The sequence below is a fragment of the Odontesthes bonariensis genome, chromosome 4 (genome assembly GCF_027942865.1).
Source record: "Odontesthes bonariensis isolate fOdoBon6 chromosome 4, fOdoBon6.hap1, whole genome shotgun sequence".
In the NCBI taxonomy this organism is placed as follows: domain Eukaryota; kingdom Metazoa; phylum Chordata; class Actinopteri; order Atheriniformes; family Atherinopsidae; genus Odontesthes; species Odontesthes bonariensis.
In genome coordinates this window covers 7,156,057-7,174,310 of record NC_134509.1, presented here as the reverse complement: position 1 = coordinate 7,174,310, position 18,254 = coordinate 7,156,057, and the positions used below count along the sequence as shown (strand labels likewise).

The window sequence follows — 18,254 nt, the reverse complement described above, 5'->3', positions numbered from 1 at the left end:
GCAGTACTTTGAGTGTCACATAGTCTGACCTCGGGTTGAACTCACACCTGGGAAGACTGACAACTGTCTGAAAATATTGCACTTCTAAATAATCTTTCTCAATGTGGAACGATGAACTCCAAACTGTTCGGAAATGGCCTTATAACCATTCCCGTTATTGATGAGCAGCAATAATTGCCTCTCGAAGATCATTGCTGATGTCTTTCCTCCATGGCATTGTGTTACTTACACCAGAATGCTCCAGACCAGCAAACTGACAACATTTCTGCTTTTATAGAGGTCCTCACACTTACTGATGATGAATTAGTCAAGGCACATTTGATTAGCAGCACCTAGCGGTTGTTTACTGTCTTAATTTCTTAATTTCTGTGGAAGCAGCAGGGGTATCTTTCACACACTGGCTTTGATTTTTTTTTTAATCAGTTTCTTATTATCTTTTTTCTAAAACAATGATTTTGTTGATAATGTCATGGGTTGCTGTTCATCTGCAGCTGTAGTTACCTCATTTTAAGACCCGATAAGAATTGTCTGATTTTTTTATTTATCTTTAAAAATCATGCCCTGATATTCAAAATGTCATGTTTGGGGTGTAGTTTCCTATAAGTGTGTCGCCAAATGTGACAAGTTTACGTTTTTGTTCAAGTAAAAATTAGATGCCAAATCATTTGACACTTTTATTTCATGAACTTTGCAAAGCCCATAAAAAGGTAAGAAATGGTGAACTATTGTGCAAACAAGCTGCAGTTCTTAATGTTAGCTGCTAAAAATCTAAAAATAAACACAGAGGAATGGAGAAACAGGGAAATTAAGAGTTTATGAAGCCAATATGTGAAGGAAAAACAATATGAGTTCTCATTGGTGTTCTCAACCAGATATTGATTTACTTTCCACTGTGAGAGTTTGAACTTGGGCCACTTCAACACTAACTGTGCTCAAGCTATTCAAGCTTGAAATGTGGGCAAGGAAATTTAGTACATGAGAATAAAAGTCTCCCATTCACTCCTAGGGACAATTTTGAGTCACCAATTAACCTAACATGCATGTTTTTTGGACAGTGGGAGGAAGCCAGAGTGCCCGGAGAGAACCCACACATACACGGGGAGAACATGCAAACTCGAGAATTAAATTGCTGGACAAATAATTTGTCTATCAGTTTGGTGTGGTCCGTGCGGTACAATCTTCTCTCATTCCATAATAACTGACTCAAGGGTTATGAAGTACTACAGACCTCAAAAGAGGCAGGGTGAAGAGGGGCAGAGCGCCGTCGAGTGGGTCTGAAATGATCCACTTCAACAGAGGTGTGTAATATAATATAAAAGGGAGCTGCTGTACTGTCTGCCAGCGCTATTTTGACCAAAGCGTGTCACAGAGATTTCATAGAATAGAATAGAATAGAAAAATACTGTATTTATCCCCCAATGGGGGAAATTCAAATTCGTCAAGTAGCTCAACCTTTTTTAAAATATTTACAATGATTGTATTAACAACAATAAAAATACTACTACTAACTAAATAATAATAAATGATTAAATGACAAAATAAACAAATAAATAAAAATCAATCAATCAATTTGAGAAGAACTCAGCAGTCACTGTTATAAAGCCTTATGGCTGTGGGAACAAAGGACCTTCTGAACTAAAAGGCCTTGGTCAATTGTGTTAGATCCTGAAGGAATGGTAAAGAAAATGGTATCACGTGTAATATTCCATGAAAAACTCCAGCCCTTATGGTGGCGATACTGCGCCTTGCTAATTGGGAGAAGAAGAAGAAAGCATATGACGTCACAGCCGGGGCGCCAAATCTGCAGCAGAGAGATACAAACAGTGTGGTTTAGAGTTCTTTCACCGTCCAAATAGGTAATGATGTTTTTTTTTTAAGGATTAACATTGTGTATGCGACAGAACTACAAGTTTAAACATTCAATATATTTAAACTAGCATACAGCGTTTAGCCGACAGTAGAGTTCGTTTACAGCAACATTTCAGTACAACAGTAGTGACTCTAACCTGCATCATCTGTGTGTGTAGAACGAGATAAAGACTTAAATGACACAATGTAAACATATTATAGTAGATAAGTGTTCCTTTTCCCTTCAGCAAGCACTCATGGACCTCGGCCCGTTTGAAGCTGATAACTCTGTCAGCTGCCGGCTGGTCTCTCAGATCCCTGATGTCTGCAGGACGGAGGACTGCTGTCTGGGTATCGACGAGGCAGGCAGGGGGCCTGTGCTGGGTATGTTGGTTTATGTCTATGAGTTTAGATCCGTAGGAAAAGTCTTATCTTCCCAGTTTTATTAAATTGCCATGCAGTATGCACACTCACAGCGCTTTCGTTTGTGATTCAGGGCCCATGGTGTATGGGATATGTTTCTGTCCAGTTACCAAAAAGGAGGAGCTGAAGGACTTGAAAGTAGCAGGTAATCAGGGTTGCCAGATCTTGTGACAGAAATTAACCAGGTCTACATATACAAGCCCAAAGCAGTCAACTGGGTTCCATCCATCCATTTTCTATACCCGCTTAATACGAATCAGGGATGGGGATGGGGATGGGGGGGATGGGGGGGGGCCTGGAGCCTGGAGCCTGGAGCCGCTGTCATTGGAGAGAGGCGGGGTACACCCAGTCCATCACAGGGCCACACAGTAGTGATGGGAAGTTCGGCTCCTAAACGGCTCCTTATTTAGGATCTTTTGTAGCTTATATTTTACCTTAACTTTGCAAAAAAAAATCATGGTTTATGTGTTGAAAACCCTTTTGCTTTCAGTGTTTTTATGAGAGACCTTATAATTGCCTAATTCTTTGCATTTATTCTGTGACAAAACCACTTTTACATTTGTTTATTTCAATTAAACTTTTTTATTGCACAAATTAACAATAAACTTCAAACAAATCCACAGAACAGAACCAAACTCCTTAATTCTCACTGAATACCGCATGCTGGTCCCATGCTGGTCAATCATAACAAAGCTCTGGTTAACCAGAGCTGGGACTGAGCACTGAAAGTGAAACCTAAGCAGCGAATGGAAAAAAACTTGGAGTCGGCTCTCACTTGATGCGAGCCGGCTCTTCTGACCCATCACTACCACACAGAGACAAACGAGACACACACTCACACTCACTCCGAAGGTGAATGTAGAGTGACCAATTAACCTAACATGCATGTTTTTGGGCAGTCGGGGGAAGCTGGAGTACCCGGAGAGAACCCACGCGTACACGGGGAGAACATCAATCAACTGGGGTCTGAAAAATTCTTTAAAGAAATGGTGTAATAGAAATAGGCCTGCACACCAGCATTAGGACTATATCTGCATACATTTAGGATGGCTTAGACAGACTACAGACCTACATGTATACCTGACTTGAGCTCTCTCGTCAGTCTCGTCTCACCCATAGTTCTCATTAATGATAGCTGGGCAGCTTTTTTTTGTTTTTTTTGTTTTTGTTGATCGGTGCTAAACTACATATGAAATGTTTTCACTTGTGGCCAATTCCAGACTATTCAACCCACTCTTTGTGGTACTTCTTTGCATTTTTGCTACCAAGTCGTCCGCATTGTTGGCAAAGTATCTGCAGGAACTCCTTTAGTCGTGCTGTTTGATTTGCCCCCCTGACTGACTGACTGTATTCTGTGTGTGGGGAAGGAGATTGGTGGTGTGGATGGGTTTGTGGCATAATCTGCTGTACAGGTGGACAAATGTATTATTATTTTTTTTTTTGCTTTTGTAAACCGGCAAAATGCTTATTTAAAAGAAGGCTAAATACTGCAGAAAGTTAGTGACTTTAGAAGAAAACAAGCCCTAAGTTGCTTCTAAGTGTGTGTTAAAATGTATACCACCCCCAATAATTTGTCACTGTCTTGTCAGATTCAAAGACCCTATCAGAGGCAGAAAGAGAGAACCTCTTCCAAAAACTAGATGAAGCCAAAAGTTACGTGGGCTGGGCCTTGCAGATTCTGTCACCCAACACCATTTCCACCAGCATGTTACGAAGGTAACGCACGTCGATTCGCACGTGTGGAGGCACGTGACATTAATTCACAAACACTGACACAGACTTTTGATTTCCTTCAAGGACAAAATACAACCTTAATGCCCTTTCACACGACACAGCCATTGGTCTAATACAGTATGCCTTGGACAGTGGAGTTCAGCTCAAAGAGGTTTGTCAACAAAGTATTTTCATGAATGTGAACGTTTGCATCTTTCTACTGAGCCTATATGGACTAACTGTGCTTCAGTGTAGCCCTTTCCATCCAAATTGAGCACTCTGAATATGTTATTAGTGATCAGAGCAACACACCTTGGTATTACCTCAATTATTTGGTGTTTAGATACTTTTCCTGTTAGATTTCATATTTCGGTATATCTCTTGAGAGGTTTGGACACAGTCGTAGATTAATTTAATTCAGACTTGCAGCTGGATCGGCCTGTTTTGTCCATTTGTAATCTTTTGTAATCCTTCCGCCCCCCCTCTGCAGGTTTATGTGGACACAGTCGGCCCAGCAGAGAAGTATGAAGCCAAACTCTCGCAGCTGTTCCCGGGTATTGAGGTGACTGTCAGGCCGAAAGCTGACTCCCTCTTCCCCATCGTCAGCGCGGCCAGTATCTGTGCAAAGGTTAGCAATCGGCCACAAACTGGATCTTTGTCTTATTTAACCTTCATTGCACTAAGACGATCCGACGATAGTCGGTGAATGTCGAAGCTCGTGTGTCTTAGCTTAGCGTCTTTGGACTCGGGTAACCGCGGATATTCCGGGCAACGTAAAGTAGTTTTAAGTACTTTTTAGTTTGTTGCAGGGATGAAGATCTAAATGTGGTTTTCTAAAGTGATACAAAGTTTGATATATATGTTTTTGAACTAATCGGTCCTATTAAACAAAATGTAGTTTTTAAGGTATTTAAGGGGCTTTTGTGCCTTTAATGGATAGGAAAGTTCAGAGAGACAGGAAGCAGGGGGCAGAGAGAGGGGGAACAACACGCAGCACAGGGCCGTCCGATGCGGGACTCGAACCGGGGCCAGCTGCAGCGAGGACTATAGCCTCTGTACATGGGGCGCCTGCTCAGCCCACTATGCCACGGACCACTGGTTTTATTATTTATTTTATTATTGTAAAAGTCTGTTGCTCACAGGCTTTTATTTTGTAAAAGTCTGTTGCTGTCTGCTGCGGAACCGGAAAAGAAAGTAATCGGCGGATCCACCAAACATGGAGAAGGGTACGGAACTTTTACTCGGCCATTTTCATTTTAAAGTTCTTCCAGACGGCGGAGTTGACAGAACCAAAGTCATCTGTAAACACTGCCAAGTTGAATTGTCTTCTCAGCGTAGTAGTTCCAGTCTAAAATATCACTTAAAGGCAAAACACACAACTGATAGCAGCAAGTCATTCAAGGAAACAGACAGTGGAGCGAGGCTTCTACATAAAAACTACAGAAAGATGCTGATGTTAAAAGTGTGTTTGCACAACAAATGTTATGGCACTTTCATTCATATGGCAGCACATTTAAAATAAAACTAAATGCTAAAAGCTATACACTACTTTTGAATTCATTTTTGGATTTTGCGTACAAATGCGATTAATCGCGATTAATCAGGGAAATCATGTGATTAATTAGATTAAGAATTTTAATCGCTGCCCAGCCCTAGTTAATATAATTAATGCATTCTCACAGGATTACTGAAAGAGGTTTAGGTGAAGATGAAAATAAGGCCTTTTGGATGGATGGATAGATGTCTATTTTAGAGTGATTTGGGTAATGTTGTAGGTGACTACAGTCAGGGCTCTAAACTAACTTTTTACACTGGTTGCACTGGTGCGCCTAACTTTTTTTCTTAGGTGCACCAGCACAAAAGTTAGGTGCACCCAAATTTTCAAACAAATTGCATTTAACGCTGCAGTTTTACAGGTTCACTTTATTTATTTATTTATTTATTTTAAAATCGCTGTCCATATATGTCTATTAACTAGCAATCTGGTCAAAATAAAGGTAAAAAAGATTTGAAACACAATTCTACATACTTACTGAACTTAACTTACTAACTACTTACTGAAACTTACTGAAAAAGTGTTGGTGCTTAAAGTGCTTCACTGACCTGAAATTTAAACTTAAAACATCTCAAGATAAATTAAATAAAAAGAAAGTCTAAATTAAAATTGCAAGTGTTTTAAGGGCTTCAAACTGAACATCTCAATGCCTTATGGACTATCCTCCATTGCAGTCACATGCCCCTCGGATGGCCAACTCCTGTAGTTGGGTTATATATATATATATATATATATATATATAATCAGTATATTCACCGGTCTTCCTCTCCTCAAGATACGGCCGTACACAGTGACGCCATGTACTCACTGTTCGCAGTTAGCACAGACGTCTTTTTTTCCATTGTATCTGCGATGACTCCTATAAATTGCGCGCACGCGACATTTTTGCTGTACGTCGGGTTTATGTTCAAGCTATTTTTCTTCTGAAGAATTATTTCGGACTTGAACTAAGTGAAGGGAACTTTTGCAATATGGTAGGCAACATTAAACTTGATTATCATCTCTGTTTGCTGCTGCCTGCCGCTGAAAGGCAGCGGGGAGAGGGGACACTGGGCAGGTAATGTGTTTCATAGATACGTTGTGCTTTTTCAGCGTTTCAATTCGAAATGTATTAGAACCAGTCACAAATGCACTATTGCCACACTTTACAGTAAATGCAGTGCATTATATTATCGGCTTTACTGCATCTTAGCCAGGGAAACTGGTCAAGCCACTCTCTTAGAAATGTATACACTTTAGCCCTTTTAATTTCAGTTGGTTCTGGCTCGGAGTCGATCGTATGTGGCTCATTATCTGAGGCTAGCTCTGGACCTGGGCTTGACATAACGTGGGAGGTTGATGGCTCCGTGTCAGAGCATTGGTTGTGGTTATTTTCGGACGAATCAGGCCTTAACTTAACCAAAAAGTTGTCAATCGTTCTTTTCATCTTATCACCTGCGGCTACATCCACTGTTTATCTGACGAGCCGAGGTTCATCACCTCTCTGTCTGACTAGCAAGCACGTGTTCAAACGTACACGTACACGGGCCAATCAGAAGGGGGTCCCGCCCTTCACCATCTCTGATTGGTTTAGACCACGATATGGGTCTAATGTTGAACCACAGGGAGACTTTCAGAGTCGCGTAGACTTTTTTTTTTTTTTTCCTCGAACGGGTGGTTGCACCGGTGCAACCTGAGATTTTTTTTTTAGGCGCACCATTGAGAAAATAGGGCGCATGTGCGACCAAATTGGTCGCACTCTAGAGCCCTGGACTACAGGCGTGAAAACAAACCTGTTACTGAAAGGTCAGGGCTGCTGCTCCCCTCCATTCCACAGTGAGACTTGCACAACACTTCTCTCTCAGCAGTGGTGGGAGTCCTCAGATTCCAGTTCTGAGAAGAGAAGGACTAACTAACAAACTAACATAAACTCGATCAGTGTGAGTAACTACGTGCACGAGGACAGCTGGGCGAGCAGCCAGGGCAGAAGGCTCAGCTGCCGCTCGTACAAGTAAATGGACTCGCCTCCACAGACCTTTGTGTTTGTCTTAGCAGCCAGACATTTCTACACGAGCATGTTGCTCACCAGCAACTGTCCCTTTTATTTTTAAATCAAGAAAAATCTCTGTGTTTGTAAAAGCCCTGAAATCTGAGGAAGAGATGTTTTGTCAGGCACACTTAGCTTGCATAATTACTCCAAAGTTTCCTGTTTGCATCTCGAAATCATAAAAGTTTTAGCACGACTGTGGACTAATTTTCCCTATTTAACATCCTGCAACGATCCCACGTCAGCGCGCCGATGCTACAACAGTATCGTGCAGCCCTCAAACATCAGTCGCTTTCGCACATGAACACCGGAGATGTTTGGGGGAATGTTCGGACGGTTTGATCCGGTCTTTTTTTCTACGGAGCCCCTAAAGGGATATGGAGGGATTTTTTTTTTTGCGAGATCTCGCAAAAGTTTTTTTTCCCACGTCAGTGAACCGGAAGTAAAACAGACAGATGTCTCTCACTTATGTCAAAGCCATGTCTACGTGCAAGAACGGATTTGATGTCTTTATATGTTAGGCCAATACTAAAATAGAAATCAATAAACTTCTCCCACGGATGATGGGTAGGCTCCTCCATCGCTGTGTCTGTTTTACTTCCGGTTCACTGACGTGGGAAAAAAACTTTTGCGAGATCTCGCAATACTTTTTGCGAGATCTCACAAAAAAAAAAATCCCTCCATGTCCCTTTAGGGGCTCCGTATTTTTCCGTGTTTGCGGTTCACGCCAGCACGTCACAGCGGGAGGCTTTCTACTGAAGATGCGAAACGGAGCACACGGATCAGCAGAAAAGGCAAACTTTAACCATCTCACACTAAAGGCTCTAGCATGGTTGCCGCGTCTGCTAGCGCGAGCGGTGTTGATGAAGTCACGATTTCGTGCCCACCATATATAGTGGCGCAAATCGATGCGCCAGTCGTTGCAGTTTTCTCCGTCACAGAGGTGGCGCTGCTACATGAAGGTTACCGCTACTCTACAACCAGGGAAGTCGAGAAGAAAACAATGCCGCTGTCAAGAGCAAGAATACTGTAATTAATGATACTGCTGCAGTTTTCGCATCATTTAAATTTTTTAATTCAGTTAAAAGAGGTGAAGGTCTGAAGCCCCCGGCATCACCACTTTTTGAGTCTCTGCCCTCTTCTTTCCTTCACGTATCTGTCCCGTAGCTTCTTTCACACATTCTTACAGAACTCTCCCTCTTTCCCCAAAGTTCTGCCCATCTCTGTCCACCAGTTTTGGGAGTTTACGTGCTCCCTGTGCTGTTTCACTGCAGTTTCGTACAGCTGCCTGTACAAACGCACCTCCTGACTGAGCCTGGTCTCACATCGGTCCATCCGGTTTGTCATTCTCGGCGCAGCCAAGTTACAAAAATCGACTGGTGCACGACAACGCGCTGCGCCGTCTTTTCAAGGCAAGCGCCATGCCTGAAACGTAATTTTGACGTCACGGTCCACCACCGCCGTGACAGACGCGTCAACTGTAAATCTGGCTTAGGGCTGCAACGATTCGTCGAGTTGTCGAAAAAAATCGATAACAGTGTGAGAGTGGGCGCGGGGGTGTGACGTCCTGAGAGGGGACATTGTTATGTTTTGGGAGGCGTGCACGCAGGTGAGAAGAAAAATAAACGGAGTGTGTTGCTCAGCTCCAAGAGTATTATGTACGTGAGTTTTTGTCAGCATAAAAGAGTGACTTTAGAAGCCCTGTACACCTCGGAACGCTACAATAGAAATAGTCTTTAATGACAATGAATTCCATTGTCGACTATTGTCGCCAGACGTGTTTTCCCAACAGAGTGCGGCATCTCACTTAATTACAATCTCTGCCGATCGTCGCACATGCACAATAGCGTCTCTGTCGAGCGGTAACGTACACGGAAATGGCGGCATCCAACACATTAGCTACGCGTACCAAAACTTCTAAAGTTTGGGAGCATTTTAGCCTGGACACGGCGAATAAAAAGATATAACTTGCGTATCACGGCAGTACCTCGGTGATGCACATTTAAAGAGAAAGTACGTCGGGCAGTTGAACGAAACCGAGTCTTACTCGCCTCGGTAAGATTCAAGTAACATTCAAGCCAATATAATTAATTTTTTATTTTTTATAAAACACATTTGCCTGTCCTTAAAAAATGGACAGAGGTTTATTTATTTATGTCCATACTGACCGAGCACTGGGCCTAATTGGTTTTAGATAGGACATTTTTATTTACTTTTTGTATGAATCAGCAGCAAAGTTGAATAAAAGATGCATTTTTCATCGAATTACCCATCTTTCTTGTGTTTGTTATCAATTCAATTCAATTCATTTTTATTTATATAGCGCCAAATACAACAAATGTCATCTCAAGGCACTTAGATAGTAAGTCCAATTCAAGCCAATTGGAATTCAATTAATTAATAATAATCATAATTCATAAAATAATCCAATTCGTTCATATAGAGCCAATTCAAAAACAATTTCCTAGCTAAGAAAACCAACAGATTGCACTGAAAACTTTTTGTTTATCATTTGCCACATAATTAAAGCAACTTCATGCCAAATTGAAGAAAAAATTAATAATTACCCGATTAGACGACTAATCGTTTCAGTAGTCGGTGACTAGTCGACTATTAAAATAGTTAGTTGTAGCCCTGTCTCATACACACACACAGCGGCCACAGATGTTCCGCAATGAAAAAATCTGTGCAGAAAGTCAAGACGGGAACGTTGCAGACATTTGTCTTCTCACGTAGCACCGCTCTAGAACATTTCTGCAACATTTCAAGACTCCAGTGCATGTGTGAAAGCGGCTTAGTGTCTCTGCCAGCTGCTGTCGCATGCAGTCGATATGTGAATAAGTGCACTTGTGTTTTTGTTTTGAACCTGGCCCTAACGAGGCTTCAGGTATTTCTGTAGTAATCCTCCCATTTGCGACCTCTACTCGCTTTTATTGCCTTGTTGATGCCTTCCTTGCTTGTTGTTTACACTCATCGAGGTTCTCTGATGCTATTTGCCGGTTTTCAGGTTGCCAGGGATCGTGTCGTGAAAGGCTGGAACTTTGCAGAAGACGTGGGCGAAGTGGATGCAGATTATGGCTCAGGATACCCAAATGGTAGTAACAAGCCACATGTCACGGTCCTTTATTAACATCTTTAAATGAACGACAAATATAAATTATTACACCAGCAATGGGCGTTTCTTTTTCCTTATTTTTCACATATTTTGTGTGCCATGTCGCACTGCTCGGAGATAACCCGAACACTGAGACTTGCTCTTTGTCTGTCTTTCTAGACCCCAAGACCAAAGCGTGGCTGCTGAAGTACCTGGACCCCGTGTTCGGTTACCCGCAGTTTGTTCGATTTAGCTGGAGCACCGCCCAAACCCTGATGGACAGCAAGGCGGCGACTGTCCACTGGTAAACAAGTCTCCAGACTTTATTTTTGGGCTAAATCCCTGGGATGAATTGCAAGAAGAGGTTGATTTAAAGAACGGCAGAATAAGACCTTTTGAAATTCAGCAGTAACATCTCGGCCACATTATCTACCCATGGTGATTCTGCACTGCAGTTCTCAAGGTTTTGGAATTCCCCCCCCCCCCCCCCCCCCGACATCACGGAAGGAAAAACTATGCATGTGTGTTACAGTACTGCTTTGGGGTGCGTGTTAGTCTGTAGACAAGAATGCTCTCATTTGTTAGTGTGTAACCACAATCTAGTTGATTTACAGGTCACACTTAATGTCTGTGGAAATTATTTGACCTTAGAAGAGGAGCTCTAACCGCTGTGTGAAAAACAGTCTCGTTAACTCTGTCCTCAGGGATGATGATGAAGAGGATGGGGAGAAGGCAGCGCAGCGGCAGAACAACAGGTCCATGTTGTCTTACTTCGGTGCATCAGCTGGAGGTCATGACCAAAGTCCGACCCAGCAGACACACCGTTTCTTCACTGAACGGAGGCTGAGGAGTCTCGACACACTCTGAAGATGCATAAGCCCGTACTGGCATTTTTTTGTAAACAGGACAACTGCTTAGATTTTTGCACAGCTTGAATCAGTGTCTTTATTTGTCCTTTTTGTGTTTACTTTTTTTTCGTATTAAAAAAAATAAATAAAAAGTTTAAAACTGGAGCCCGTGTTTAAAAGTCTTGGCCGTTCTTCAAGAAAAGAAGGAAAGCATTCGCACATAGTATTGCAGTCTTTTATTCAAACACTGCCCTCTAGTGGCAATGTGTCACTGTCACAAGATTAGCATGAAGCAGCATAATAGGTCCTTAACATAACTGTACTGCTGTCTAACAGGAACAAAACATTTAGCACAGTGCGACACCTGTAAAGCCACATTTTTTACTGAGTGTAAACTGCCCAAATCAATTGAACATAATTACAGTTTTAGTCGGTTTTTAAGAAAACATACTTAATATTGACGAGACATTACAGTGTATGCAGTGATAGACTTCCATCACATTGCAGCTGAGTTAAATAAAATGTCTTCTGTGAAATTGAGTACTTTCTTTCTTTTCCATGTTGTTTTCCTGGCACTGATTCACAGTGTGGTTAAAAACATTTCCAGCTAATAAGCACTTCATCTGTATCCTTTTGTATATTGAATTATTCGAGAATGGCGGGTGTTACACAGCTTAGCACAAAATAAACAGTATTTATAGGGCTGTCATTCATGACTGCCTTACACAATGCGAGTGGTGCGCTGTCTGAAATGTTGGAAGCATTGGGCATGCAGCCCCAGTCTGCATGCTGTTCAAACACATTTTTACCCAGTCCACTGAAACAGAGTAACGAGTTGACAGTGCTGATAACAGGCTAAACTAATGAACATATAATTAATGAACCTCACTGACTCGGAGGCCCAAATTCCATTCTGAAAAACTCAACATAGGCCGCAGCTTGTGTTCTGTTTTTCCTCTTTTTTTAGAATTTGAGGGGGAAGAACAATGCTAATACCAGAGCTATATTTTAATGCTCTTGCATGTATTTTTACATACCTTTTTTTTTTCCCTCCCCCATTGCCAGGAGTTCATGTTCTCAAATGCTAGATTTGGTCTCAAAACAGGCCTCCTCAAAGGCATGAGGTCTTCGTGGCGTGCATTCTTGAAATATTTAAGTGTTGCATTTAACCAAAAATTATTATAAAATATCTTCCGTTGCTGATAAAGAATGACCAGAATTGATATTTATATCACCAAAAGTAAGCTGCCCTTTCAGTTAATCTCTTTAGTTTTACTTGTTGCATTTTAAGACTGACGACAGATATGCGGTGAAAGGAGGATGAGCTTTGATGATATTACTGCATATCTTTTCCCTCTTTTAGATATCACACTGTCATCTGTATCAATCCAACAAAGCACATTAATGTTAGTCATCCAGATATTAAGAGCTGTTCCCCATGTCCTTGAGCTCTCTTATGTCCTCTGAGGGCTTCGTCCTCTTCGGACTCCTCCAGCTCTTTCTCCAGATTAGAACTTGAAGACACTTCACACGAGATAAAACACAAATCACATTTTGCTACAAGAAAACAAAGGAGATTTGGCTCTCAGAGCCAGCTCCTATTATTTCATCACAGACTTGCCCGCATGATAAGTGCTATCGACAAAAGGCATGTTCATCAGTCCACTGTTTGTTAGTCCCTGTTAGGTTTTTGCCTGGACTCCTGGATCTTCTTCCCACAGTTCATGGCCAAAGTGGAGACGGCGAACGAGGACAGGATCATGATCGAGGTCCCTACAAAGTGAGACGAGGCTCCTCTGGGGGCCGCTCGCAGGGCTTTCCTGGAGAAGTTCATTCCGTCCAAGGTTGCGTTGGCCGTCAGGGTCTGTGCAGCAGGCTCCATGGTCGTGGATGGTCCCTGGGTGTCAGATAACCGAAGACGAAGCTGGTATCCGGAGATCAGTGTGTGCTGCAGCCTCAGCAGAAGGTGTGGATCTCTCTGTGCCCAACGACGCCTTTAAGATCTGGATTGGTTATGTCCTGTCTGAGTCATTTCTCAATCCGTTCTTGTACGGTCCATTTATTACCTTCCCGGGCTTATCTTCTTAGTTATCTAAGAAGCCTGGGTTCCTAGTGCGTCAATGGGATTAAAAATAGTTAGCTCGCAGTCGCTGTAGTCTAAGGTGGTGGTCTAATTTGGCTTAAGACTGCCTCATGTAATGCTGTTAGATCACCCTGCCAGTGTTCCCTTATGAATGAACCGAGTTATTCGGGTCACAGAGGTTTGCAAACTTTCCACTGTTAACATCAGTGAGGAGGGGTTTACAGTAATGGAGACAGTTTGGAAGCATTTATTCGGTCATTAAAGTCCTATCTGCATCAGAAATGGTTAGTTATCAATAAATCTTTCAGGTATTGCTGAAAATCATGGTAATTGAAAAGAAATATCCCAGTGTCAGCAGACAAAAAGGATCAGAGTATATACCAGGTGAAGCAGATGAGATTGATTTATTCCTTTTATCTCTACTTCCATGCTGGTGCATTGAGATTAATGAAGAAAAATGGCAAACCTTGTATGGTGTAGATAGGCTCGTCTAAAAAACTCTGACACTGACACTCTGGCAGCTAGTTCATATTTTCACTGGTTACCAGATGAAACTAATGCTTGGAGAGCTGCCAGCACGAGTCTCTGTGGACTATCACCGAGTTCTCTCTCTTTGTCAGGAGACAAACGCGGAGCTGTACAGAAACTGCAGGAACTGTTCTCATTCATCTGGTTTAAATGTCCTCAAAGCTCGCATATATTTCACTGTGTTGTAAACTGCAAATACCTCCGCAAAAAAAAAAAAAGTGGTACGTTTTAATTCATGTGTTTACTCCGACTGAAGCTGACCTGAGAATGTTGGGACGTGACACAAATTCAGACCTCTTAAGTTGTCAATTACACGTAAATGCCACAATTTACATTTAATTCGTGCTTTAGACTGTTGGTCAGATAAAACAAATCTGAATACATCACTTCCAGTTTGGCAGATTTTTAACAGACACTTCATAAAATATGCATTTTTTCAGTTTCTACACCTGGTATGAATGTTACAAACATGTGTTGATATATTAAGATCTGAACTAATGAACCAAGGTTAGCTCCTTGTCATGACCCACGTTAAATGGGGGCAGAAGGTTTCTAATCCCAGAGGTTGTGACACATAGTCCTAGTTTCTTCTCCTGAATCGTCTGGAGTTTTGCTAATTGGATTGCTCTTGTTCTTTCCCCGAAACCGGCGCAGAGGGCTTGAGTTGGCTATCCGCAGCGTCTTATCTAAAGTATCAGACGGCAAATGTTTTGTAAATGCCATCGTCTGTGTGAGTGACCTTTTGAGGCTTTTTTTTATTACACTACAGAACCGGCCACTTGGCATTTCATCTTGGCTGCATCCAGCTGGCAGATTAAATGATAATTCAGCAGATAAGTCGCCATTTAATTTTTCTAAAATTAATATTTACATGACCATCATGAAGTGATTGCTGAATGTCACTTACTGGATTATATTCCAAATTTATATTCCCACAGGACTCGGATTAAATCGAGCTTTGTCATCTGTGGATCAGCATAGATGCTGCTGTACCTCAGATTTAGTTTAAATGTTTTCTGCCGAGCTCCCTCAGGAGGCCTGACATTCTGCTTGGCCTCTGCAACATGTGGTGGATTGGTATAGATATGGTGTAGTCGCTGATCCTGCCCACATGGTGTCGCTATTACCCAAGATTGTAATTCAGACATTATTTCACCTGTTTAAGTGGAGGAGTGTGTTTACTGTTTTCTCCTCTCGACACTGGTTGGCATTCTGCAGGTTTCATATAAGCTCTTCAATAGAAGACCCCCATGTGTCAACTAAATGTTGAACTAAAGTTCAGACTGAGAAAAAACACCTGAACCAAGTCGCACTTTGATCCATAAATCAATTGCGAATCACATTTGATTTTGATCCAAAAATGTCAAACCCTTAAAGGGACACTATGTAATTTCTTCCCCCATCTAGTGGTGCAATTTTATTTTGCAAAGTTGAATGAATTTGCTCTCTAGCGCCTCACGTTTTCAAATGTGCGCTGCAACTTCTTGAACTACGGCAAGCGGAATGTGTCAAGATTCAAGAAGCTATAGCTTCAGACTCAAGGTCCATACAAACAAAAAGAAATCAAGACACACAGTACAAAGGATTATATAACACACATACAACAACACTATAAATACAGATGACAGATAACATGTCAGATAACATAACATCTCCTTTGGTGTGCAAGCAATGCAATTAGTCATATTCCGGGAGTTACCGGAAGTGACGTCGACGCAGCCTTAGCATTAGCCTGCGTTAGCAATAGGAGCATTAGCAGCGGTAAATAAACTCCCGGTAAACTTACAAACTTTCTAATGCCTCGTTTTGTGAGTTAAGAGCCTATGTGTACTACGGCAGAAGTTTGGTAACAATCAGTGCATTATTAGTGGGATCATTTACGAGATAAAATCTATTTAGCATTTTTTTTTTTAAACTTTATTAGTAAATCAACAAAATAACAGTTTACAAATGTGAGCATAACGCCACAGCCCTTTTACAGACAGCCGTTCCACTTCCTATTCGCCCCATTATAAAAAATTTGGCTGCAGTTCAGTTGATTTTCTCTGGGGGCGCTGGCGAGCGAGTGCAGAATGACCATTTTCCATAGGGCTGGCGCTAATAACTCAAAAAATGTCCCCGCTAGCGACTGAAACCTGAAAATATTACTGTGATTTCTGACAGCGGGATGTAGATTTATATCAAAAGTACAATAACCTGGGAGTTATATCTTTCTGTTTTCTTACAGGTCTGGCATTTGCGAGTCAGTCTCCGCTAGCATTTTGCTAACGGAATCTGATGAACGCACGGCAGATTACGACCGGCTGCTTTACGGCACTCGTCCACTGTGCCAGAGTGCTAACCTGGTGCTGCTAACAACAACCAAAGCTAAACCAGAGGCTAGTCAGAGAGTATGTAAAAGGGATGTGCTGAAATCTGTAACTATTTGAGCTAACACCTCTCTGCTAGCTCAGCGCTAGGACTGACCATGCCGTAAAGTGATGCCACATGCCTGACGTCACTCGTGAGGCAATACTGACAATAAATGTGTATTTTAAAAAGATCTAGCGAGTCTAAAAAATCAAACCAAGTGCCGTTTGAAAGGATAATTTATCCTTCCTTTAGGAAAATGAAAATAAAAAAATATAAAAAATTCTATCGAAAGCAATGGCTGGATCTAATGTGGATTTCATAGTACCACCATAGAGTTCGGCGTGCTCTGCACTGCTTCGTTGGCGCCCCTAGAGTGCAGTACCACCCGGAAATAGCCGCCAGTTTTCCCTCTCCTCATAATAGAGACTCTCTGATAACGCCAAAAAGAAGATATCCAGGGGGAGCATAGGAATAATAATAATAAGAAGAAGATGATGCACTTACAAAAAGAAAGCTAATGAACACAAAGACATATGTGCCAAGGAATAAAATCTATTTAGCATTAGCGGCTGTAATAAGCCATTTGGCGGAAATAACGTCACAATGACGTCATTTCTGCTTGTAGGCCTGGTGGGGAAATCGCGATTGGAAGTGCTTTATGTCCCTCTCGGCACTTCGTCATTTTTCATAGAGCGGAAGGACATGGCAGCCTCCATAGAGCTTACCTGCTCTATGTAGATACAGACAAGTTATTCTTCACTCAGGAGGATAAGTGAGATTTTTGACAGAGATCATTTTACACCAATGAGGACTAACTTATGAATGAATATGTTGATTTGAGCTAATAAATGACTTAATTTATTACATAGTGTCCCTTTAAGGGTAAGACTTTGGGCTGTTTTACCGAGTGAGTGAAAAACAACCATGACCTCCAGATGGCACCAGAGGAAAGGCAAACTAACAAGGATGTTGGATTTTACAAAACTGTGGAATGAAGCTGCGTGCAGTGGTCTGTGAGGGACTTTGTGTGTTTGTCTGATATTTCATTCGAGTTACCTAAAACGCAGTACGTGAAGGAAAACCATAACTCAACATCTGTCAGTGATGATGCAAAAGGAAAACAACAGTTGGTTCAACGTTTAACCATTTAACTCCTGAGCAGTTAACAGTCCTACTGCATCCACGATATGGAGGAAGCGCTGAAACTATGAACTTCTTCACTGGTTGTTGCTACTGGCAACAAAATGTTCAGTGCCGACTGACTGCCCTGGTTAAGGATATACGGGACTTGAAGAACTCACTTCACTAATTCAGTGAACAAGTCTCAAAAAGGTATCCTTACTCTTGAACCCCTTCACTCTCTATCTTTGTGGGCTTATGTATTTATGATTCACCTCTGAGACGGCTGATCGCATAGTGTTTTATTTAGAGAGGCTTTTTAGCACAGCTGTAGTCTGTGACCCACTTTCTAGACAGACTAGAAGGAATGAGGAGGTGGGATCTTACTGAATGGCCTGAAGGAAATACATCTGCGGGGCATGGAGAGGCAAGAGAAACGAGTGATTGTTGTAGAGGAGGAAGACAACTGGAGGAGATGAAGAGATTGAAACAGATGAAAGAATGGCAGATCCTAAAAGACGTGGCTAATCAAATCCTGGTATTGCCTCATTTATGAATTGTAAGTGAATATCATAGTGTGGTAAAACAACAGGTAACTATTCTTTCAGAGTTATGGTGTAGACCTTTTAATGGGTAGACATTTTGTCATTGCAGAGAAATCATGG

General features: G+C 41.8%; 1 protein-coding gene across 1 annotated transcript; it reads left to right on the top strand.

Annotated features, from left to right (window-relative positions):
- Positions 1 to 1,767: 1,767 nt before the first annotated feature.
- On the top strand, positions 1,768 to 11,672 carry rnaseh2a (ribonuclease H2, subunit A). Its single transcript, XM_075464362.1, has 9 exons — positions 1,768 to 1,856; positions 2,097 to 2,232; positions 2,345 to 2,416; positions 3,861 to 3,987; positions 4,069 to 4,156; positions 4,475 to 4,612; positions 10,573 to 10,660; positions 10,840 to 10,963; positions 11,364 to 11,672. The coding sequence occupies exons 2-9, from the start codon at positions 2,106 to 2,108 to the stop codon at positions 11,524 to 11,526; spliced, it is 927 nt and encodes a 308-aa protein (XP_075320477.1). The 5' UTR covers positions 1,768 to 1,856; positions 2,097 to 2,105; the 3' UTR covers positions 11,527 to 11,672.
- The last annotated feature ends 6,582 nt before the right edge of the window (positions 11,673 to 18,254 follow it).